Source organism: Oncorhynchus kisutch, linkage group LG17 (assembly GCF_002021735.2).
Source record: "Oncorhynchus kisutch isolate 150728-3 linkage group LG17, Okis_V2, whole genome shotgun sequence".
Lineage (NCBI taxonomy): Eukaryota > Metazoa > Chordata > Actinopteri > Salmoniformes > Salmonidae > Oncorhynchus > Oncorhynchus kisutch.
Window position 1 is genome coordinate 74,991,267 of NC_034190.2, and position 23,097 is coordinate 75,014,363.

Here is a 23,097-nt window from a genome sequence, read left to right on the forward strand (position 1 = left end):
ACCAAACGGGGGCATCTAGCACCGAGATATGCACTACTCAGGAGACCGTGCTCCAGATGGCCCCCGTCTGGAGCAGTCCATGCACTCCTCACAACCCATGACCAACAGCTGCGATAAGGCATGCAGCATAACCTTATCATACTGAACACTAAACTGGTTTTAAGGGAATCACAACATATGGGTTACCTATAAGAATGTTTGATATGACTAGTCACCAGAACTGAACTGTCAGCAATAATGGTAAATGGGTGCAGCATTGTAGGAATTACATTCTGGACCCTGTTTCAGAAGCAACAAAGACAACTTTAAACCAAAAACTTTATTGGGAAAGTATAAACAAAAGCAATGGAGTAGGATAGGTTTGGTAGAAGAGTAGAGAATCCAGAATGTCCCCATAATTTTCCCAGGCAGGTGGTCTCTTGACCAAGACAACAGTAGCACTGTCTTTACAGCCTCTCATTGGCATGGATGGCACATCTCAGATCAGACTTTGAACATGAGATCCTTGGTCCCGTGTTGTGTCCAGAACGGTCACAGCCATGGTGTTGTAGGGGGAGGCATTCTACTTGGACCTCTGCCTCATCTTTCGCCTCTTGCGCTTCAGCCTGCGCATACGCTTCTTTCTCCACTGCAAGAGAGAACAGAGGCTAATGTTAGATGTAACATTAGCTACTTTTAGATATTGACGAGTGTTAGAACAAATGGCTGAACCCTGATCAATTTACAGAAGCGTGGCTGGCAACACCGATGTGGCATTTACAGCAAATTGCTGTCAATACAGTTCTACCAACATATGCTCAGGTCTAGAAGGGATATTGCTATCCTGCACACCCACCCATATAGTAAGGGGCAGGTGACTGAAAATATGGCAACAAGCTAGCTAGAATTGCACAATAGTTGGCTACAGTAATGAACCAGGACAGGTGATAATCTACTGAGAAGGCATGTCCACGTGTTCACTACAGAATTAAATCACTTGGTGAAAGCCCATTTCTATGAGTTGCCTGCAGTTAGCTACTTGGTTAGCTAGTTCCATTGGCCAACATTACTAACGTTGGCTAAATGAACGAGTGCACTCGCATAATAGCCAGTGTACACTTCAAAACAGCCTGAATTACTCAGACTCCTTGAGTGGTCATTAATGTGATGTTTTCGCCGAGGATAGGGTGTAAAACTGTGCGACTAAGAGTGATTAAATGTAACCTTTATTTAAGTAGGCAAGTCAGTTAAGAACAAAATATGCCGCCCCATGTGACTCCCAATCACTGAGATCAGTAAAGGTGCATCAAAGCTGGAACTGAGTGAAAAACAGCTTCTCTCTCAAGCCAAACAGACTTAAACAGCCATCACTAACAGAGGCTGCTGCCTACATGGACACTAAAAAGGATAAATCACATTTTATTGGTCACATGCAAGATGTGAACATTACTAATCTCATGTATACATTTATACCATATTTTGCATCATGCCTATGCCGCTCTCATTACTCATCTATATATAATTCAATTATTTATTTGGGTGTAGTAGGTAATTGAATTCGGGAATTGTTAGATACTGCTGCACTGTCAGGAACTAGAAACAAGCATTTCGCTATACTCGCCAATAACATATGCTAACCATGTGTATGTGACCAATAAGTGCCCTAGACCGCTATGACACTCGGGAGCCAAAACGTTTGGTGCAGTATTTCTCAAGAGAAAAAAAATGCGCGTGAATAGTCTATCGTAGAATGACAAAGCACTTCATTGCATAATACCCAACTATACAAAAGTCAAAGATTGTGTTTTAGAAATTACTTCAAGCCTATGCACCGAACTCTATAATCAATGTATTTAAAATGTAGCAGGTGGCTAACTACAAAATGCGTGCAGTTATGTCGCAGTTAACAGGCTAGCCAACCAAATCACTTAAAGCTAACTAGTATAGCAACAAGGAAGATGCCTACAAAACAATCGTTTTGAGTGGATAAAATGTACCTTTGCCCTCATGTCGTGGAGGAGTGTCTGTAAAGCAAAGGGAGAAAAAGGTTGATCAGTTGGATGCCTTTTAATTACATTGGATTACTTTGGATGAATATGAGAAAATACAAAACGTGTTAGGTTCAGTATTCAACTTACCTCTACCAGATGGCACCGTCTCCAAGAAGAGCGCCACTAGCGTTCGATCGGTTATTTATACACTGAACGTACGTCATCACTGTTGGACGCTCATACATTCTGGGATATGTAGATTTCATCAGTCATGGGCTGTGTTCGAATACCCATACTAACATACTGTATAACCCTGGCAGACAAGTTGGGAGGAAACGTGGTGGTATCACTCGAAGGGTTACCATAGTAAACGGAAAATACTACGTGCCATCTGGATTCCAGACGCTTTCACCTTAGCAGTTGTGTCTATATAATTTGATCCTAAAGGAATAGCTGTAGGCTTTTATTTTGTTCAGTTTTTATTATCATTTTTTTCCGCACAAAGGAGATCTCATTAACATATGCAAAAGCCTATAAGTTATTTTGCCAGCTGACTTTAAAAAAAAATCCTGGTAAAATATATTTACTTTCGAGGAATGTTCACTCATCAGGTGTTTTGCCAAACAAATATGTACAACAGCACCACACTACCTGAGATTAATAACACTCCCAAAACAAAAAGTTTAGCACTGTTTTTGCATTCTTTGCCGCCTACACAGTGATGACTAGATGCTCAGTAGAGTAGGAAAATGTGAACGCTTTCTATAATGCCTTGACAGTCATATTCACTGCCCAGGTTACAGCTAAAAAGCAAGTATTTTGCACTAATTAGGTTTTTCATGTGACTGACTTATTTATTTGAAACGTTCTATCGTATCTAATATGTTATTCGACCTGGCAAAACACGTAATAGACTATGCATATATGAAGCACTTTTTTGATTATACACTACAAGTTGAGACAAAAAAGTTTCGAATAACTATAAAGAAAATCTATATTTATGTCAACTAGAGCTGTTACCTCAGTTTTCATTCCTGTTGTGCATATGGACAAGAACAGATGGGTATTTGACTGTTCAATTGCCACCTTACTTTCATTTGAATGTACAGGACACCACCGTAAAAAGGAGGGGTGGTGGTTGCAGTTTTTTTAAACACTAAACAAAATAATTCAAATATATCAGTAAAGATGGCAATATGTGCATTTGGAGCATTAAGTGGAACATTGTTTTTAAGATCAGGCGAGGAGGTTGCCACTTTGCAATAAAACCTTGTGGCAGATAAAAAAACACACACACAAAAAAACGAACATACTGTATACTTAATGAGTATATACTACATTCTATTAGTTCATTTTAGTATTATGGAAACAAAGGTTATCCTTTCAGTTGAGCATACTAGCGCTACACCTATCTACAGGAAGTTGATTATGTTGCTGTGCAACCTCTTGCTAGCTTGATAGCGTAACAAATCAAAATCACATTTATTTGTCACATACACATGGTTAGCAGATGTTAATGCGAGTGTAGCGAAATGCTTGTGCTTCTAGTTCCGACCATGCAGTAACATCTAACAAGTAATATAACCTAACAATTTCACAACAACTAGATTATACACACAAGTGTAAAGGAATGAATACGAATATGTACATGAAAATATATGAATGAGTGATGCCCGAACGGCATAGGCAAGATGCAGTAGATGGTATAGAGTACAGTATATACATATGAGATGAGTAATGTAGGGTATGAAAACATTATATAAAGTGGCATTGTTTAAAGTGACTAGTGATATATTTAATTACATCAAGATGGCAAGATGCAGTAGATGGTATAGAGTACAGTATATACATATGAGATGAGTAATGTAGGGTATGTAAACATGATATTAAGTAGCATTGTTTAAAGTGGCTAGTGATATATTTTAAAATCAATTTCCATCAATTTGTTTTGGCTCCCGAGTGTCATAGTGGTCTAGGGCACTGTTTTATTGGTCACATACACATGGTTAGCATATGTTATTGGCAAGTGTAGCAAAATGCTTGTGTTTCTATTTCCGATAGTGCAGCAATATCTAACAATTCCCTAATTCAATGACCTATTACACCCAAATCTGCAGTCCTCATGCCTCCTTGCAGCATGCCTAAAATACATTCACACAGATGAGCATTCCAGTTACATCATAGGGGTTATTCAAATGGGCACAGAAGACATCAAACATATTTGTACTTTATTTTTAAAGCTGTCCAGAGAGGACGTTGTTTTTATGGGCAGAGGCAACTCATTCCATTCTGAGGCTCCAGTATACAAGAAAGTACATTTCCCAGCATTAGTTCTGAACCTGTATAAGCACACATCAGCAACACCTGATCTGGTGCTGTGATTGTGTGCATCCCAACACGAGGAAAGTCATCACTTCGAAATCTGGGCGCAGGACCATAAATACTCCTGTACACCAAACCTAGTCTAATCTGGGACACCCTAGCCTCAACAGGCATCCAGTTTAGTTCCCGAAAGCAGCTCCTGCCTATGTGAGTATGTGGACTCACCTTCAATACTCCCCTGATCAGCATATTCTGGGCTATCTGGAGCTTCCACTTCATAAGTTTAGATAAGCCCCCAAACCAGGAAGTACTAGCATAGTCAAAATGACATTGAATGAGGGCAGTAGCTAGCACTTACATGGAGTCCTTATCAAGCAGCTTGGACTTTCTGGCCAAAAAATTTGTCCTGGCATTAACCTTCCCTAGCACTTTATTGGCCATACTCACACCTCCCAAGCTTCCATCAAGGATACATCCCAAGTAGCTAACAGAGGTTTTAGTAGTCAGCACCTCACCCCTAACTCCACTCTGATTTCAGATGACCTACACAATTTAGGTCTGGATCCAAAAATAATTGCTTCAGATTTCCCTAAGTGCAGAGATAACTTATTATCTTCAAGCCATTTGCTAATGTTAGTCAGCTCTGTGCTAAGTATGCTCTCCAACATAGTTTTACTTTTTTGAGACACCAGAAGTATAGAATCATCAGCATAAAGAAAAATACAGCAAGAACAAGCATCTTTCATATCGTTAATATACAATAAAACAGTAGAGGCCCAAGCACGCTCCCCTGCGGAACGCCACAACTCATAGGTTTTGCCTGAGACAGTGAATCATTAACCTCTATTACTTGAGCCCTTCCTGATAAATAGGACTTTACCCAGCCTGGAGGGATACTGCTTAACCCCAGTGCCTCCAGTTTGGAGATTAGGAGACAGTGGTTAACTGTATCAAAGGCCTTCTGTAGGTCAAGCAGTACCATTCCACCCAGATTTCCCTCATCAATCTCTTTCTTGATGAAGTCAGTCAAGTAAAGTAGACATGAATCAGTGGAGTATGTTTTTCTAAAACCCGACTGAAAATCATACATTAGACCCTGTTTGTTAACATATTCATACATCTGCTCATGTACAACTCTCTCCAGGATCTTTGATGTTACAGAGGATAAAATAAAGGCCTATAATTCCCAGGGTCAGACTTTATCCCCTTCTTATACAGAGGTATAAATTTAGCTTGTTTCATGTCCCTGTGAAAGGTACCTTGTTCAAGAGAGCGATTAACGATATGCGGAATACAGGGCAGTGGGAAGATGGCAGCACATTGGGAGGCGAGTTACAAGTGGATCGGGAATTCAATGAGGCCTTTGGGAAGGGCTTACATTTTGTGCACTTAAACGTCCGAAGTCTACTACCGAAGATCGATGAGATACACCTGTTGGTTTGCAAATCAGAGGTGGGTGTCTTATGTTTTACTGAGACATGGTTGGATTCATCTGTTTGTGACTCAGAAATTGAGATAGGTAATTACTCTGTTGTCAGGAAGGATCGGAATTGGAACGGTGGGGGGATATGTGCGTTTGTAAGATCAGACATTGCATTTAACGTCAGATTGGATTTAAATGCTGATCTGGAGATTGTCTGGCTGGATATCTGCCTTCCCAAAACCAAGCCGATTTTGTTGGGGGTTTGTGTTATAGGCCGCCCAAGCAGAATGCATTCTATGAAGGTCTTAAAATTGTGTTGTCAAACTGTAATGATTCACTGTTGAAGGAAATCATTTTGTTAGGGAATTTCAATATTTATGTCTGCAAAAAGAATAGCCCAACCCACAATGTATTATTGCACTTTTGTAGATCACTTGCTCTGACCCAAATGATAAAAGATCCCACCAGGATATGTGAAACAGTGCAAAGTAATATTGACTTAATATTGGTGTCTGACAAATCTAAAATATCGCAAAGTGGAGTAATAGTATATGGAATCAGTGATCATTTTAGTACATTTTGCACAAGGAGGATTTTTAAAGATATATTTAAGTGTCACAAAACCGTTAGAATCAGAGGACTCAAAAAATACTGTGTTGAAAAGTTTAGGGAGGAAGTGGGTAAAATTGACTGGTCACCTGTGCTAGATAGTGTAGGGGTAGACAGTGCCTGGGAAGTCTTTAAATGTAGATTCCTTGATGTGGTGAATGTGATGGCTCCCATTAGACGGGCCAGGGTAAAGCAGAGATCTAGCCCTTGGTTTAATCATGAGATTCTAGAATCTATCCAAGCAAGGAATAAATAAAAATGTTTGAACACAGTTCGAGAGCAGCATGATTTTGTCCTATATAAACGTCACAGAAATGAAGCACAGAGCAGGATGGATGAAGCACAGAGCAGGATGGATGAAGCACAGAGTAGGATGGATGAAGCACAGAGGAGTTACTTTGCTGAGAAAATAATTGAGAACAAAAGTAACCCTAACATCTTTGGAAATCATTTAAGGAATTAGGCTGTAGTGGTACTATCAAAAACAAACTAAACAGTATTGGACTGAACATCAAGGGGGAGATGGTATATGAAAAAGCAGAGGTTGCCAATGAATTCAACTCTTTTTTTACTTCTTTTGGCAGCAAGCTGGTTAGGAAGCTGCCCACCAGTTCTAGTTTGTATGGAAGCTACCAGGTCAACAAGTATTATGTAGTTAGGGGTTCAGCCAAACTCTTTTTCTTTTGCAAAGGAAGCAACAGCCCAAAATAGTCAGTAAGCTGGCAGAGCCTAAATGCTCCAAAGCATTTGCAAGGTTTCTTATAGATTCTGCTGAGCAAATTGTCCCTCTCGCTCCATATGGGTGTCTTTTTGTGTGTTTGCAGGTGGGAAGAGTTATAGTGCTTTCAAGATAACTGGGAACTCTGAAAAATATGAGGCCAAATCATGACGTCCGTGATCTTCAGGTCGGAAAGTCAGGGCTGGAATGAGGCACGTGTACCCAAGTTGGATGACTGTTTAAAACTATTTTTCCCAGTCGGAGCTCTTTTTTCTCTCTCCAGATACCCAGTTGTTTTGAACGCACTGAAGTGAGAGATTTCTGAGCTCCCAGTTGTTCTGAACGAGGCATATGCCCCGTTTACATCATGACGTATTTCATTACGTCATCTTCACTGAGTTTTCACACGCAAGATGTTCAACCTGTGCCTCTACTGAATGAACAAGTGTAGTGTTTGTTATGCAAGATGGAGAGCCTGTCTCTCTTCAGAGATCACATTTATTTTAGGAGATTGCAAAATAAGACCTTTTCACAGGGCAAATATATTTTTATGTTTAGTTACTTTTCCCTCAACTTGTTTCTCTAACATTGCTAGCTTATTTGTCCTGGGATAAAATCATTGGGTTGTTATTTGACCTGAAATACACAAGGTCCTCTACTCCAACAATTCATCCATAGATAAAAGGGTAAACTGAGTTCGTTTCCAGTAATCTCTCCTCCTTCAGGCTTCTTCTTTGGACTTTATATGGCGGTTGGCAACCAACTTTAAGGTGCATTACCACCACCGACTGTAGTGTGGGCCTTAGTTCCTCTTTCAACCACCCATGTGGGTATATTCTCCTAAAAACCAATGAGATGGGAGGCATGATTTGCAGTGTGTCAAGCATAAAATAGAACGCTCGAGCAGTGTTGGTGCACTGATTTAGTAACGTGTACATCTATTTGGCAGCGCATGCGACGGGAGTGGTGTGTTCAGCATGTTAGCTGATGGTAGTGGAGTGACCGATGGATCTTACTCATAGAATTATTATAGGACGATATTTACATCAGTCAAGTATGCAAATAAAATGTTTAAAAATAGTTTAAATGGGTTGTAATTTTGACATGCTTTGCTAATGACAATTTCAAAGGTCTTCCAAAATACCACATTTTATTGGGAGGACCTCTATTACTTTCTAAATAGGAACTTTTGTAGAATTTTATCCATACATTTACAATACAAGAGCGGATACATTTCCTTCATAAGAACAAATTTAAAATATCAACCGAGTCAGAAACATTTCCACAATGATCTCTCCCTCTAATATCCTATTCAGAAAGAAAAGCCCACAGGAACTAGTGATGCAGCAGTTGGTTAGTTAGTCCTTTGGTCAGTTGCCTCATACCCAAATTCAATAATGGAGTTATTTGATGCCACCATGGCAATGTTTCTAATCTAGATGATTCAAAAATATCCTCAAACGTATTTTACAATAAAGTATCAGATATTAAACAGCTATGGACACCGATGTAAACAGTGACCAATATAGGTGTAATTCATTGAGAGCCATGGCAGTATCAGTGTATTAACCGAAATATAGCAGTCATATACCCAAATCATTTAATAATGGGAACATTTAAACCTTTCATAATTGGGCTTCAGTGACTATGTTTTTCCCTTCCTTGCATGGTGCGTACAGATCAAGCCCCTAATCCATTTCACATGTAGTCCTGTTAGGGGATATATCCATGGAAACGGACTTTAAGCAGTTGTAAAACTGGCAGTTGAGAAGAGAAATAGCCAGGTATGACCCTAGAGATTTTTGCTAATGTACGTAACGATTTGAGTCAACGTAGTCAGCCATCATTTGCTAGCATGGCTGTTTATAAGGTCTGTCATGTTTATAGTAGGTTTAATGATGGAGGGTTCAAGTTAATACACATTTACTTCCCAAATAGACAAACTTGCATTAATTTAAAAGATACAACTGCATGGTTATGACCGAAAAGGTTTTCCTTCAGAAAAATCATTGGCACAGTGCAATCGTATCACACCCTCAACTGTCCTGCTTTGCTTTCATAAATCATTTGATTATTCACTGCTGACTTTAATACAGTACCAAGGCTCAATGACTGGATGGTATAAACGTGTCTCCCACAGAGTCTACTCAGGAAAATGCCCTTGTTCTACTCAATAGCCCTTCTGAGTCACTTAGTGGTTACTATCATGGGGAGAACCCTGCTGTCTCAAGGACAGTGAGATTGAAATGGGATGTGACAGAATTTGAATTTAGCAGAGAGCAGCACCATCCCCAGTAGTCTGACATCAGTTAACATTTGGAGGATTCCATCACAAGGCTGCACCGTGAGGCGGGCGTCTCAGGACAGGAGCGCATGATGGAAGGTCTTGACATCTGTTCTGTGGGTTGGTCAGTTGTCAAAAGTCTGTCAGTATTATTGGGAGACGAAGACTGGGTCAGGAGGTGGAAGGTCTTATTCTGCAGCTTCGGTCTCTTTGACCTCTGGCGCTGGCTGTCCTGGTGCTGTTTCAGTTTCCACAGTCTTTGAAGCCTTGTCACAAGGGGGGGGGGGGGGGTGGAGAAATTAGGCAAAAAGTGTTTTTACAATCACATGAATGTGTAATTTATGTATTAAACAAGGAAGTCCCACAGGTGAGAAGACCTCTTCCCCAAGGGAGACTAAATATTTACATTAAATAGTAGGGGATACCTAATCAGTTGCACAACTGAATGCATTCAACTCAACCCCCCTGAATCAGACGTGCGGGGGGGGGGGGGGGGGGGCTGCCTTAACATCCATCTCATAGGTACACGGGAGCAGTTTGGGGTTAACAGCCTTGCTCAAAAGGCAGAACGGCAGATTTATCTACCTTGCAGGCTCGGGGATTCGAACCAGCGACCTTTTGGTTAGCCTACCTTCTTTTTCTTCTTCTTCTGTGTCTTGCGGCTCGCTGAGCTTTGGAGCAAGGCCTGAAAAAGGTTGGTTTTTGAGAACACAAATCAACCATGTCAGCTTAGTACATAACGACATTGGCTTTTCCAATCACAGTAGATGATTTATCCTCCTCCCTCCGGTGTACAAGTAGGGAACTGGTATGTGTATATTTAAATGTAACCTTTATTTAACTAGGCAAGTCAGGGGTATACCAGTCATGCTGCAGTGGATGTGCAACTTTAGCCAAGCGTGAGGTGCTCCCATTATCTTCTATGAAACCGGAGAGCAAGCAGCACTATTTTTATGAATACGACACGCAGCACACACACCCAAGAACACGTGATAGTGGTATGCGCTCTGCTCACATTGGCAAAAAGTTACAGGTCCATTGTGGCAGATAGAAATCAGGGGTTTCCCCAAAGCCCTAGTGTAGCACCACAGTAAGAGCAGTAGCCCATCTGTCTTGCTTTACCTTGAGATCTGCGTCCTCTACTTCGTGTTCAGACTTGTACAGCTCCTGCTCATACAGCCCTGTGGTGATGCGTAGGGGTCCGTTGGCCATCAGCAGAACAGTGAACTTGAACTGGGCCACAAACTCACCTAGACTCACAGAAAAAGAGCCATTAGGCTTATAACAACTTGGTTATGAATCAATTAAGAAACATTTCATTTGCATGTCAAGCCACCTTCACATCCCTTACAGGATTATCTGACACAATTTCACAAAAAGTAATGCGCAGTACATTAGCATAAATGCATAGCCTCTGTCTGGTTAGATCTTCCAACTAACCTTCTTTCTCGTGCAGAACGTTGAAGGGCTGCAGGAGTTCATGTTTGGCACACTCTACCACACCCAGCCTGGCCTTGGCCTCATCCTCAAACGCCCTGAGAGACAGAAGGAGATATTGAGGGAGAGGGGAGAATATAAAAAAGGTAGAAGAGAGAAACAAAACATCATTAGCTATCTAATAGGCATTAAAACAGAGGAAACAAAATCTTAGTGTTCAGTCTATTGGATCAAATAGTCTAATCGGGGGAAAATGATATGTGCCTTATTTAATTGATTTGAATACCCTCTTCTTTCCCCAACTGTCATTGAAGATGTTCTGGGTAAAAGTATAATATTAGTTGTAGGTAAAAGTCCGCTCCCTGCGGCAGACGTGTTACCTGAGAGTGAAAGGCATGGCATCGAAGCGTCTCTCCACCTCGCTGAAGAAACTCCTGGATGTCTTCATTTTCAGGCCGTACTGCTTGTCTGGGTCCCTCTTGTAAATGGTGGTCCTCTGGCCTGCATCCTTCGCCTGGAGTAGAAGACAGAGCAATGAACGGAATGGGGTTTACAGCACATACAAAGTGATGACAGGAGACAAGAGTAATTCAATGCATAGAAAAAAACTATCATGTCCCCTCACCGCTTCGCTGTTTCTGAAAACTTAATACATTTTAGTACAACCCATCAACGGGTGTGAGCCTCACACGACTGGAATGTTGAGTGAGTGTTTTGTCCCTCACCTTGCCTTCTCCAGTGCTGATGAGCACATCCACAGCATACACCTCGTGTACCTCAAACTCTGCCTTCTCGTGGTCCTTCCTACGCAACACCAACAGAGAGAGACAAGGCCATGAATAATTAAACAAAACTTTGTCCCCTAAGAGCAATTACTATTATCGCTACAGCGGTGCCTGACACACACGACAAAGACGAGAAACAACATATACGTCTTACAAGTAATACCAAAACAAGCCAGATGTCTTGGACTAATGTTAAATGTCACCTCTGCAGATCCGTGGGGTTCTGAATGATGGTTTTCTCTCCGTCAATAACATGCTGCTTCAACTGATGGGACAGCATCCCTGAGGAGTGTGTAATATGACAAAAAGTCAAGGTATGTGATTTGGCAAGTTACCAGTACAAGACACAAGGGTTGAATGTATCGTGTATCAATGTGGCACCAACTAGATTAAATGAATAGGAGGGACTCACCCTCTATGGCTGAGCATTTGAATGACTTGGCAATCTTGTTCCAGGCTTCTGTGACCTGTGAGTTCTGAATGAGAGAGAGACATTCAACCTAAATTGCTATAATTCCACTGATGGAAATACTGTCCCATTACAATACCAAATATATTTGTTAGTCAAACTTATTTTTTTACACTTGTCACTGCATCCCCAATAAGCCTGGTCCCCACTCGGTTTGTGCTGTATAGCCAACTGCACCATGGGAGTTGGCTTTAGAGCACAACCAGATCTGGTACTAGGCTAGACCCCAACTGCCCACGCAGTAAAGCACTAGCTAACCACTTCACCTGGTTTCCAGGCTTGACCAGTCTGAGGGCAGCCTCAGCACACAGGTGGGCCGCTTTAATAACGTCAGCCTTACGTCCTGTCAACGGAGCATCCTGATGGAGCGAAAACAGAGGGTGAGAAGGTGAGAACATAGCAAATGATTACATAGGAAAATATGAAAAACAGGCAACATTACGCACAGGTTGGGTTTTCCTGTACTAGCTGGCTGTCTACCTGACTCTTTCTGTGCCTAACATTACATGATGGTTGGGTTTTCCTGTACTAGCTGGCTGTCTACCTGACTCTTTCTGTGCCTGACATTACGTGAAGGTTGGGTTTTCCTGTACTAGCTGTCTACCTGACTGTGTGCCTGACATTACATGAAGGTTGGGTTTTCCTGTACTAGCTGTCTACCTGACTGTGTGCCTGACATTACGTGAAGGTTGGGTTTTCCTGTACTAGCTGTCTACCTGACTGTGTGCCTGACATTACATGAAGGTTGGGTTTTCCTGTACTAGCTGGCTGTCTACCCGACTGTGTGCCTGACATTACGTGAAGGTTGGGTTTTCCTGTACTAGCTGTCTACCTGACTGTGTGCCTGACATTACATGAAGGTTGGGTTTTCCTGTACTAGCTGGCTGTCTACCTGACTGTGTGCCTGACATTACGTGAAGGTTGGGTTTTCCTGTACTAGCTGGCTGTCTACCTGACTCTTTCTGTGCCTGACATTACGTGAAGGTTGGGTTTTCCTGTACTAGCTGGCTGTCTACCTGACTGTGTGCCTGACATTACATGAAGGTTGGGTTTTCCTGTACTAGCTGGCTGTCTACCTGACTGTGTGCCTGACATTACATGAAGGTTGGGTTTTCCTGTACTAGCTGGCTGTCTACCTGACTCTTTCTGTGCCTGACATTACGTGAAGGTTGGGTTTTCCTGTACTAGCTGGCTGTCTACCTGACTGTGTGCCTAACATTACATGAAGGTTGGGTTTTCCTGTACTAGCTGGCTGTCTACCTGACTCTTTCTGTGCCTGACATTACGTGAAGGTTGGGTTTGCCTGTACTAGCTGTCTACCTGACTGTGTGCCTGACATTACATGAAGGTTGGGTTTTCCTGTACTAGCTGGCTGTCTACCTGACTGTGTGCCTGACATTACGTGACGGTCGCACTATGCATGTAATGTTTGATGTGCTGTACATCCGTCAATGTATCTGTATGCTGGCATTCTGTATGACAGAACATAGCAACATATGCACTCGTGCTAATGATCCCGACGCGGTCACAGCAAACAACCAAGTGCTACTACCTTGGTCACTCCCACCACAAAGCTGTGAGCCAGGTTTGAGATGAAGCCATCGACGTGCACCCCCAGGTCACTGCACAGGCAAAAACAACAAGCAGCACATGAAGGATAGGCAGACACTCAAGACCATCAGACTGGTCCATGCACTGACATGGGAAGGGTAGTCGCCCAACAGTTGAACAGGGACAGCCATGCAGGTCCCATACAGAGAAGGTAAAGATTCATTGAATAACAGTTTCCCATGAGACAGTCAGTCATAAAAGTTGCAGAAATATGTTGTTCCTACATTTTGATGAGGTCCCCGTCCTTCAGTGTGATCTCAGGGTCACTCTTCAGGGGAGAGAAGTGGCACACGCAGTTGTTGACTGAGACGCTGGTTGGGAACGCAATGCCTGAGGGAGGCAATAAGTAGGCATTTATTTACACTAATAACCTAAGTAACTTTCTGTACAACAAAGAATATTAAGTGTTTTGATTCTCTCTGTTTTGAAGACGCAAGGAGAGGATATGAGTAAACGTGGAAAAGATGTGATTTACCCAAACTCAACTTTTCTGCAATTAAAAAAAGAAGAGCGAAGAGCCACTTCACTCATGACTCATGTCAACACAACTCATTGACTTAACCAATGAGATGAGGCCCATACCTTTCTTCAGATCCTTCTCCTTCCTGAAGACCTTCCCAGTTTCTGCCATGATGAAAGCATCTCCAGTCTCACAGAGGCTGACCACAGTCACCCCAGCCCTGGCAGCCTCCACCACAGCCTTCAGGGCCTCTGGAGTAAACAGGAAGAGACACAGGAGGAAAGAACAAGAGGTTGGGTAGGTATGCTTCGGGTATTAGGACCAGGGGAGGTGACTTCTCACGCAAACATTTGTACTAGTTTTAGGTCCCTTTGGTTCAGAGCGTCTGCTAAATGACTCAAATGTGGATCTGCTGGTCCAATAAACACGTCCGTAGGGCAAAAATAACTGTAATCGAAGAAAAGTTCATAAAGATCCCTTCCCAGGACCATTACGTGGGATCATCAAGATTTACATAAATTCCCATGAACATATACTCCAGCCAGGTCTTCAATTTTGATGCAAAGAGAGTAAGTATAAGGTTTGCACACAGAATATATATATAGTAGCTATATCTGGATGCATAGGGAGTATAGCATAGATGCTGGCTATAGCTGTGTGTGGTACTGCGTTGCAGGTCTGAGGCAATACATTGTCACTAAACTGACAGACACTGATGGCCCTTATGATAATGATAATAATGAGTGACCATCCATGGCTTCACTGAGAACACTTGCTACGGGTAACGGTTCGAGATCAGTGACATGCGTTACGTTGAGATGAGCGGTGCAAACGACCTGTTTTAAATGGTAAATTGGCAAACATGAGTTAAAATGAATCGTTGGTATCTAACTAGTTAACTAAACGTAGAAAATAGTTAATTAAATGTAACGGGATCATAGCCAACTTATTCAGAAGGTAGTTTGCTAATCAGTTATGTTTACCAGTGACAACTTCAGGCAGTGCATATAACCTTAGCTAGTGAGCTAGCTAACGTAGCATTTGGCTAGGTAGCAGTTGTCTAGGCATACACTTTTGTAGCTTAATTTTAGAATTAGTTAGCAAAAATATGCTAACTCATGCTACTATACATTACGAAACTGACGGAACTATTGCTTAAGACAACTACACAAGCCAAAAGTTAGCCCCGAGGAGACGTTGTGATTAATGTATCGTTAGCTGCGAACACAGCACATGGCTGCATTGTGATAGCTGAGCTAGCGTTAGCACATTAGCCAGCAGACTGTCACGTCTAAACTCTTCAATAGTCTATTAAAAACATGTTAATATTCACTTACGGTTGGCAATCTCGGCCCCCATCTTGTACTTGGTAACGACCAAGTCATCCGCGATGGTCTGCTCTTGTGGCTCGTCGTCTCCAGACATTTTTTTCGGTGGCTCTTTCGCACTCGAAGTAACTTTTTTTTCCCGGGTGTCAGCTACAGACTCGACCACGCTGCAGTGCTATCTCCTCCTCCGCAGATCTTGCACAGGCCCAACTCGCTAGAGATCCCGCTTCTAGCTGGTTACGTCCCACGCAGTGAGTGCACGCTGAACGCCAAATTGAATTAGCGCGTCACCGCACTGATCCTTGGTTTTAAAGGGGAATGGAAACACTTTAGGAAGTAAATCTAAGCGAAGAGATGTATTCAATCCACTTATACTAAACAACATTTTCCCTCCTGCCATTGACGCAACCATGCCAATTTACAGTTAGCTGGCGTTCTAAATCCTAGTGTTTCCATTCCCCATTAATGTCTATGGCACTGACTGATAAACCTTTATCAGTAAATTAGACATTCTTCAGTGGTCATTAGATTTTGGCCTGGCATCATATTATCTGCATATCTACATAGCCATTATTACTAATCAAGAATAGTGTATGCATCTCTTGACTTGCTTGGGTCTCTCGCCCTCACACACACATATTTATCACCCCTATACATACCTACTTCTATCACTCCAGTATCCCTGCACATTGTAAACATGGTATTGGAACTGACCCTGTATATACAGTGCATTGAGAAATTCAGATCCCTTGACTTTTTCTAAAATTGATTACATTGTTTTTTCCCCCCTCAATCTACACACAATAGTCCATAATGACAACTCAAAAACATGTTTGTAGATAAAGAAAAAGTAAACACATTTACATAAGTATTCAGACCCTTTACTCAGTACGTCGAAGCTCCGTTGGCAGCGATTACAGCCTCAATTACAACCACCCTGGCCAAGGCCCCTCTCCCCCGATTGCTCAGTTTGGCCGGGTTGGCAGATAGCTCTAGGAAGGTTCTTGGTGGTTCCAAACTTCTTCCATTTAAGAATGACAGATGCCACTGTGTTCTTGCAGTGGGGACCTTCAATGTGGCAGAAAATGTTTTGATACCTCGACACGATCCTGTCTCGGCGCTCTACAGACAATTCTTTCAACCTCATGGCTTGTTTTTATTTTTTGCCCCAACATGCACTGTCAACTGTGGGACCTTATATAGACAGGTGTGTGTCTTTCCAAATCATGTCCAATCAATTTAATTTACCACAGGTGGACTCCAATCAAGTTGTAGAAACATCAAGGATGATCAATGGAAACAGGATGCACCTGAGCTCAATTTCGAGTCTTCTAAGCAAAGGGTCTGAATACTTATGGAAATAAAGTAGTTCTGTTTTTTACATTTAATACATTTGCCCATTTTTTTTTGTAGATTGATGACATTTTTTTATTTAATCCATTTTAGAATAAGGCTGTAATTCAACAAAATGTTGGGTCTGAATACTTTCCAAATGCACTGTAGCTTACTAACTTCTCGTGTTCTTCATATTTATTTATTTTTCTTGTTCTACCTTATGTTATTTTTAGTACTAAATTAATATTGATTACTGCATTGTTGGATTTAGAGTGAGCAAGAACGGCATTTCACTGTACTTGTGCATGCAACATTAAAACTTAAAACACATACACACACACACTTGTAATAACATAGTCAATACATGACTGAAATTCATCCATACAGTCATGTTCATCAATAATACTTCATTTCATAGAGGAAACTATAAGCTACAAATGTACATTACATGGCAGACCTCACACCCAGGGAACCTTGAGGTTCTATCTATGTAGGTCAACTCAGCTTCACCAGGAAGTGGAACAAGTTGAAGTGCAAACACTGTGCAAATTTGATCCATTAGTATGTGTACATTGGCCTGCTATTTCTACTTTATGTATCTATGCTTTGTGTATCTTTGTACATTCTATATTCTTTGTGTATCTTTGTACATTCTATATTCTTTGTGTATCTTTGTACATTCTATATTCTTTGTGTATCTTTGTACACTCTATATGCTTTGTGTATCTTTGTACACTATATGCTTTGTGTATCTTTGTACATTCTATATGCTTTGTGTATCTTTGTACATTCTATATGCTTTGTGTATCTTTGTACATTAAGATCTATGTGCATCTATTTCTCACTATTCTGTTTGTCTTTGACTTATTGATTCTTGCTCACAGCTTAGGCCATCCTTTGCTGTTGTTTAATATATAGCTGCCTATTTGGTTACATTTCTTAGACTGAGATGTCACTATAAACTGATAGATAACATTAATGCTACATAGGACATTTTGCAGATGTTTTTTTGGTCAATGATGTTTGGATGGATGATGTGTAAACCAACTGAGAATACATACACTACATTATAAACAACACATTCAACAGTACTAAAAGAGCGCTACATTACTGGTTGAGCTGCACCCCAGCCTGTTACATGATTCTATAAAACACCTCTGGCTGTGCTTGCTTGGTCACGGTTGTTGTTGTTTTCTCATTCCACATCATTATGTGCGCACAGCATCTGGCTTGAGGAACAGTCTGCTGTGCCAGTAGTCAGGGTTGTCAAATGATGTGTTGCTGCTCGGCTCTACCACTCCCACACCAGAGCATGCTTTGATGTACCCTCCCAACCCTAGCCCGGCACACCTGCTACCCGCGCCCCCCTCCTCAGCCGTGGTGGCCCTCCCCTTGCCTGGGACTGGGAGGTTCTGGTACTCTGCCTCCTGGTGGTCCCCTCGCTGGGAGCCCCCTCCAAAGGCATGCATCTCCTCATATACCTCCACCTGGCTGTCTTCCACTGCTGTGAAGCCATCTGGCCTGGGGTTGGGATTGGGGCTGAGGCTGGGTTTGGGCCTTGGCTTGGGGAGGAGGCTGGGCTTGGGCATTGGCTTGGGGAGGAGGCTGGGCTTGGGGAGGAGCCCCGCCACTTTACTGCTCTCTCTGAGGAGTCTGGGCTGCTTGTTAGTGTACTGGTAAACTTCCTCCCCTTCCTCGTTTTCCTTTCCTTTCTCCTCCTCTACCTCCTGACTCTTTCCTTCTTCTTTTCTCTCTCGTTCTTCTGCCTCTGTCCTCCTCAAGTGAGCTGTTCGACTCTCACGCCTCTCCCAGATCGGTCTTTCTGTGTCTGTGGTGTTTGTGGTGCTCCGGATATCCATGTATTCATACTCCACTACAGACGCTTTCTCTGGCCTCCCCTGAGTCACCCCTCCACTGTCAGACACAACAGATCCACTGTAAGGCCTGTCAACCAGCGGCTGCAGCATGTCTCCCTCTGCTACTCTAGCCACAGCACTATCAGAGGTCTCTGTTGAACCCTGGCTTCCCCCAGGAGTGGCTGCAGTGCTTGACGATGACTCCTGTGAGGTCCCATGCACTGTGTTGTCACCCTCTAGTGGTGAGGGTGCTATATTGTAGGTTGGGGAGGGCAGAGTTGAGGACTGTTTCCTCCATAGCACTGATGAAGGCCCTTCTATCTGTACAGAGGTGGCTCTGGGGGAGCGGGGCAAATGGGCTGGCTGTTTGGTCATCTGTTCATAGTCCGCGGTGGGGTCTGGGGCAGTTGCTAACGGTGACAGCACATTTTTGGAGCTCCTAGAGCCCCTGAGAGATGTTCCACTTGGGCTATAGTTTCTGGAGGCTGGGCGATAGTTTCTGGAGGCTGGGCGAGACAGCAGACAATCTGCCACATAAAGGAGGAAAGCAATATTAGAGAATATAACTAAGAATTGTATCACTCCATCAACACAGATGGAAAAAAATAAAACACTGATCACATTCATGTGGTGTGTTGCCTGCACATCCAGGGGTCACCTCTCCCTCTCACCTCTCTCTGGAGTGTTAGACACTGCAGGCAGCACGTATCCATAGTGATCTTCCTCCTCCTCATCCTCATCCTCTTGCTCAGCCCTGTTGGAGTGTGACTCTGAGACTACAGATTTGCTCCTATGCACCATGTTGATGGAGGTGTGGTGGGTACTACTGCTACTGTCCCTGCCAGCTCTGGGATGCTGCCTGCGCAAGCTGCCGCTCAGTGACACTCCCTCGGTCAGCTCAACATCCAGGCCACTCCCTCTTCCCTCTAACCCCTGTGACAGTGTCCTCGCTGAGTTCAGACGAGACTGCTGGGAGAACAACTGAAGGAAGGATACAGTGAAAAGACCTTTGAGTTTCAAGAATATGTTAGAAGTGGAAAATGGTTATTCATAGACCATCATCCCCATCTTCATCATCACGAAATGGAACCAGTGGAATCGGGATGAGACTTGAATTCGATACAACATATTTATGTGTCTGAGTTTCCTGAAACAGTTATTTCCTCTTGGCAATGTTTAGTCATAATAGTGACTTAAGTGAAGCCATTTGGCAAAGTGGAGTTCTAATACGTATTGCTCTCAGTTAAATGTTAGTGCCAGTTGTTTCTGGATATTCGCAGTGGGAAATGATGGCCCTGATATCAAGATCTCCTTATCTGTGATGTGTGATGTGTTGTGGTGTCTGACCTCTCCAGAGCTGGGGGTCATGGGAAGGTACTCTACTGGTCCGGCCTGAACGGTGGCACTGGCACTCTGAGAGGTCAAAGAGAGAGAGAGAGAGAGAGAAAGAGAGAGAGAGAGAGAGAGAGAGACAGAGAGAGAGAGGTTAAAGTTCACACTGACCTTTTTTAACTTGATATTTGAGTGTTTTTTACGTTTGATACCGGAGCTCCGAGGCATCCGTCAAAATCGAAGCAGTGTGCCGATGCTCGTATCGCTTCATCAGAAGCACGTGATCAATGACGTCGGACGCTGCGTTTCGTCGAAGATTCGTACCTTTGTTAAAATTATTTAATTTAATTTAGTATAGTATAAGATTCTGTCTTAAGCATCCTAAATAATTCCATGAATTCAGTTTTAGATTTTTTTTTTTATCTTGAAAGCAGAAAAGGGAAGCAATATGAGAACCTGATACTCAAACTGATTACAGGCTACTAAAGTTAACGACTTACCGCTGCGCCACTGCCAGTGGAGAGAGAAAACGTCTGATAATCACACACGGCTATTTATTGTTACCCAGCAGATGTCACTAATGTGCATTGTGAACAGATAATGAAGCTCTGAGTAATGAACAGTTTTACGGCACAATTTGGTGGAAGCGCCGAAGCCTTCAGAAAGCCTTGTGTTCCCATCACTAGTAACTCAGTAGATGTGATTAGTGCAGAAATTCAAGTTATGTGTGCAGATGAATCAAATTGACCCTATATGAGCTCATCCTCAGGCGAGACATCCTGGATGGGGACAGGGTAAGGGGAGGGGTGGCCAAACCGTCCTCCAATCCCTCCTCATCCTGGTCCTCCAGGCCTGCCTCCAAATTGTCCAGCTCTGAGTCTTGTTGGTGGGATTCTTCTGGCCGCGCCTCTCCTCTGTCCTATAGGCAAAGTGTCAGTAATAAAGACTTCTGTCAATAGGACTTGAATAGACAGAAAATGAATAAAGTGCTGTAATCTTTTCCTTACCTTGATGACAAGGTAGCGAGGTGGGTCTCTTGCCATGCGAATAAAGTCATTGGCCAGTTCTTTGAAGGTCGGGCGAATATTCTCATCAATCATCCAGCCTGGTATTAGAAAACAATAAAATGATCAATGTCCAAAGGTTGCTGGGTGTGTAGTCACCCCACGGAAAAGAAAGAAAATACCTTTCATTTAAATAGAAACCATTTCATTTCAACCATTAATATTCTGATGAGGATCGTTTGTGGTCCAAATCATGGTAAAATTGTGCTAGTATTTTTCCTCTTATCCCATGGCAGTTCAGTAGTCTGTTGGATGTGCATAGTGTGTACATGACTTTTGAAAGGTCACTCACACTTAACCATGACCATGTACACGTCTATAGTACAGATGTGGGGCTGGGACAGGCGCTCTCCCTTCTCCAGTACACTGGGGACATCTTGGGGCTGCATGGATGCGTAGGGCTCTGCTCCGAATGACATCATCTCCCACACTGTCACTCCTGCAGAGGGGAGAGGTTATGTCATGATGACATAGATGTTTAACACAAACAGATGTAGGGACAGACAGACAGACAGACAGACAGACAGACAGACAGACAGACAGACAGACAGACAGACAGACAGACAGACAGACAGACAGACAGACAGACAGACAGACAGACAGACAGACAGACAGACAGACAGACAGACAGAGAAAGACATTTGACACAGACAGACGGACAGACGGACGGATGGACGGACAGACAGACAGAGAAAGACATTTGACACAGACAGACGGACAGATGGACGGACAGACAGACAGACACTGATGACCATGCTGTCTGACCATAACTCCAGACGTCACTCTGATGAGTGTATGTTCGGAACAGGATGCTTTCCAGGGCCATCCATTTTATGTTTATGGGAGTCTGGGAGAAACATAGAAGCAGAAGCTAATTTTGTCTGTTTACTGTGGACAACAACTTGTGAAATACAATATGTTGATGAATCCAGGTGAATGGAGCGGTGAATGTGTGTCCTGAGTACCTTGTTACTGTAGACATATTTCTTGTCATCAGGATAGAGCAGGTCCGCCACACCATAGTCAGAAATCTGGACGAAGTAATCATTCTTTAGCATCACGTTCCTCGCAGCCAGGTTCCTGTGCACCATACAGTGTTCCTCCAGATAATACATGCCCTGAAGACAGACACACAAGAGGTCACCCACAAAGCACTGAGTCATGATAATAACTGTGAAACCGTGAGACTCAATAAGAGTCTTAGAATCATGAAGGATAAGAAAACCCTTTTTTAACCTTTTTGGATTTTGGTTCCAGGTAGAACCTTTTTACCAAAGGGTTTTTAGGGTGTTTTCACACTTTTTCCCTTTCAGACATTTTTTGTGAACATTGTGCAGTTCGCTTAATTGTTTTGTGCAGTGTGAACACTCCAAAGGAACTCGGACCCCTCACAAGAGCCCCCAAAGCGAACTGATCTGAGACCATCTCGAGAGGTGTACTGAGTTCGGTTCGCTTAAATTCCACGGCCTGGTTCTCTTTTTTAGGACAATGTGAACGCAAAGCCCCCCAGGTTCGCTTGTCATTATTCCGACACCACACGCTAGACTTCTGCAGCATTGTTCCCCCTGACATAACCCCTCACACTAGACTTCTGCAGCATTGTTCCCCCTGACATAACCCCTCACACTAGACTTCTGCAGCATTGTTCCCCCTGACATAACCCCTCACACTAGACTTCTGCAGCATTGTTCCACCTGACATAACCCCTCACACTAGACTTCTGCAGCATTGTTCCCCCTGACATAACCCCTCACACTAGACTTCTGCAGCATTGTTCCCCCTGACATAACCCCTCACACTAGACTTCTGCAGCATTGTTCCCCCTGACATAACCCCTCACACTAGACTTCTGCAGCATTGTTCCCCCTGACATAACCCCTCACACTAGACTTCTGCAGCATTGTTCCCCCTGACATAACCCCTCACACTAGACTTCTGCAGCATTGTTCCCCCTGACATAACCCCTCACACTAGACTTCTGCAGCATTGTTCCCCCTGACATAACCCCTCATGCTAGACTTCTGCAGCATTGTTCCCCCTGACATAACCCCTCACACTAGACTTCTGCAGCATTGTTCCCCCTGACATAACCCC

The 23,097-nt window shown here is 42.9% G+C and overlaps 2 protein-coding genes and 1 long non-coding RNA gene across 5 annotated transcripts in view; all 3 read right to left on the bottom strand.

Annotated features, from left to right (window-relative positions):
• Nucleotides 1-302: 302 nt before the first annotated feature.
• LOC109878426 (uncharacterized) lies at nt 303-2,220 on the bottom strand. Its single transcript, XR_002253376.2, has 3 exons — nt 2,118-2,220; nt 1,977-2,003; nt 303-628 (listed from the first exon to the last, which is right to left on the bottom strand). It is a non-coding gene; the product is annotated as an uncharacterized LOC109878426 (long non-coding RNA).
• Nucleotides 2,221-8,171: 5,951 nt separating this feature from the next.
• LOC109878419 (proliferation-associated protein 2G4-like) lies at nt 8,172-16,596 on the bottom strand. 2 transcript variants are annotated; one of them, XM_031794599.1, is made up of 14 exons: nt 16,295-16,596; nt 15,426-15,717; nt 14,211-14,339; nt 13,853-13,958; nt 13,570-13,639; nt 12,284-12,376; nt 11,961-12,024; nt 11,752-11,830; nt 11,489-11,567; nt 11,144-11,277; nt 10,767-10,861; nt 10,449-10,576; nt 9,958-10,011; nt 8,172-9,592 (listed from the first exon to the last, which is right to left on the bottom strand). In XM_031794599.1, exons 2-14 carry the CDS (start codon nt 15,511-15,513, stop codon nt 9,515-9,517), a joined length of 1,197 nt encoding a protein of 398 aa, XP_031650459.1. In that variant the 5' UTR covers nt 15,514-15,717; nt 16,295-16,596; the 3' UTR covers nt 8,172-9,514. The 2 variants fall into 2 exon arrangements, with proteins under 2 accessions (XP_031650459.1, XP_020326239.1); XM_020470650.2 differs by having other exon boundaries at nt 16,281-16,596.
• Nucleotides 16,597-17,120: 524 nt separating this feature from the next.
• LOC109878428 (receptor tyrosine-protein kinase erbB-3-like) overlaps nt 17,121-23,097 on the bottom strand; it is a 34,029-nt gene continuing 28,052 nt past the window's right edge. For both annotated transcript variants that reach the window (XM_031794598.1, XM_031794597.1), the window contains 8 exons: nt 21,969-22,121; nt 21,769-21,850; nt 21,296-21,442; nt 20,947-21,044; nt 20,688-20,858; nt 19,955-20,020; nt 19,279-19,588; nt 17,121-19,134 (listed from right to left, as the gene is read on the bottom strand). In XM_031794598.1, the coding sequence (XP_031650458.1) occupies nt 17,960-19,134; nt 19,279-19,588; nt 19,955-20,020; nt 20,688-20,858; nt 20,947-21,044; nt 21,296-21,442; nt 21,769-21,850; nt 21,969-22,121 (2,202 nt within the window). In that variant the 3' untranslated portion in view covers nt 17,121-17,959. The remainder of the gene's footprint in view (nt 19,135-19,278; nt 19,589-19,954; nt 20,021-20,687; nt 20,859-20,946; nt 21,045-21,295; nt 21,443-21,768; nt 21,851-21,968; nt 22,122-23,097) is intronic.

Coding starts and splice junctions, on each gene's coding strand:
- LOC109878419 (XM_031794599.1), bottom strand. CDS start 15,513: ATGTCTGGAGACGACGAGCCACAAGAGCAGACCATCGCGGATGACTTG. Junction 13,959..14,210: donor GGAGAAGGATCTGAAGAAAG/GTATGGGCCTCA, acceptor TGCCTCCCTCAG/GCATTGCGTTCCCAACCAGC. Junction 10,577..10,766: donor CGTTCTGCACGAGAAAGAAG/GTTAGTTGGAAG, acceptor CTGTGAGTCTAG/GTGAGTTTGTGGCCCAGTTC.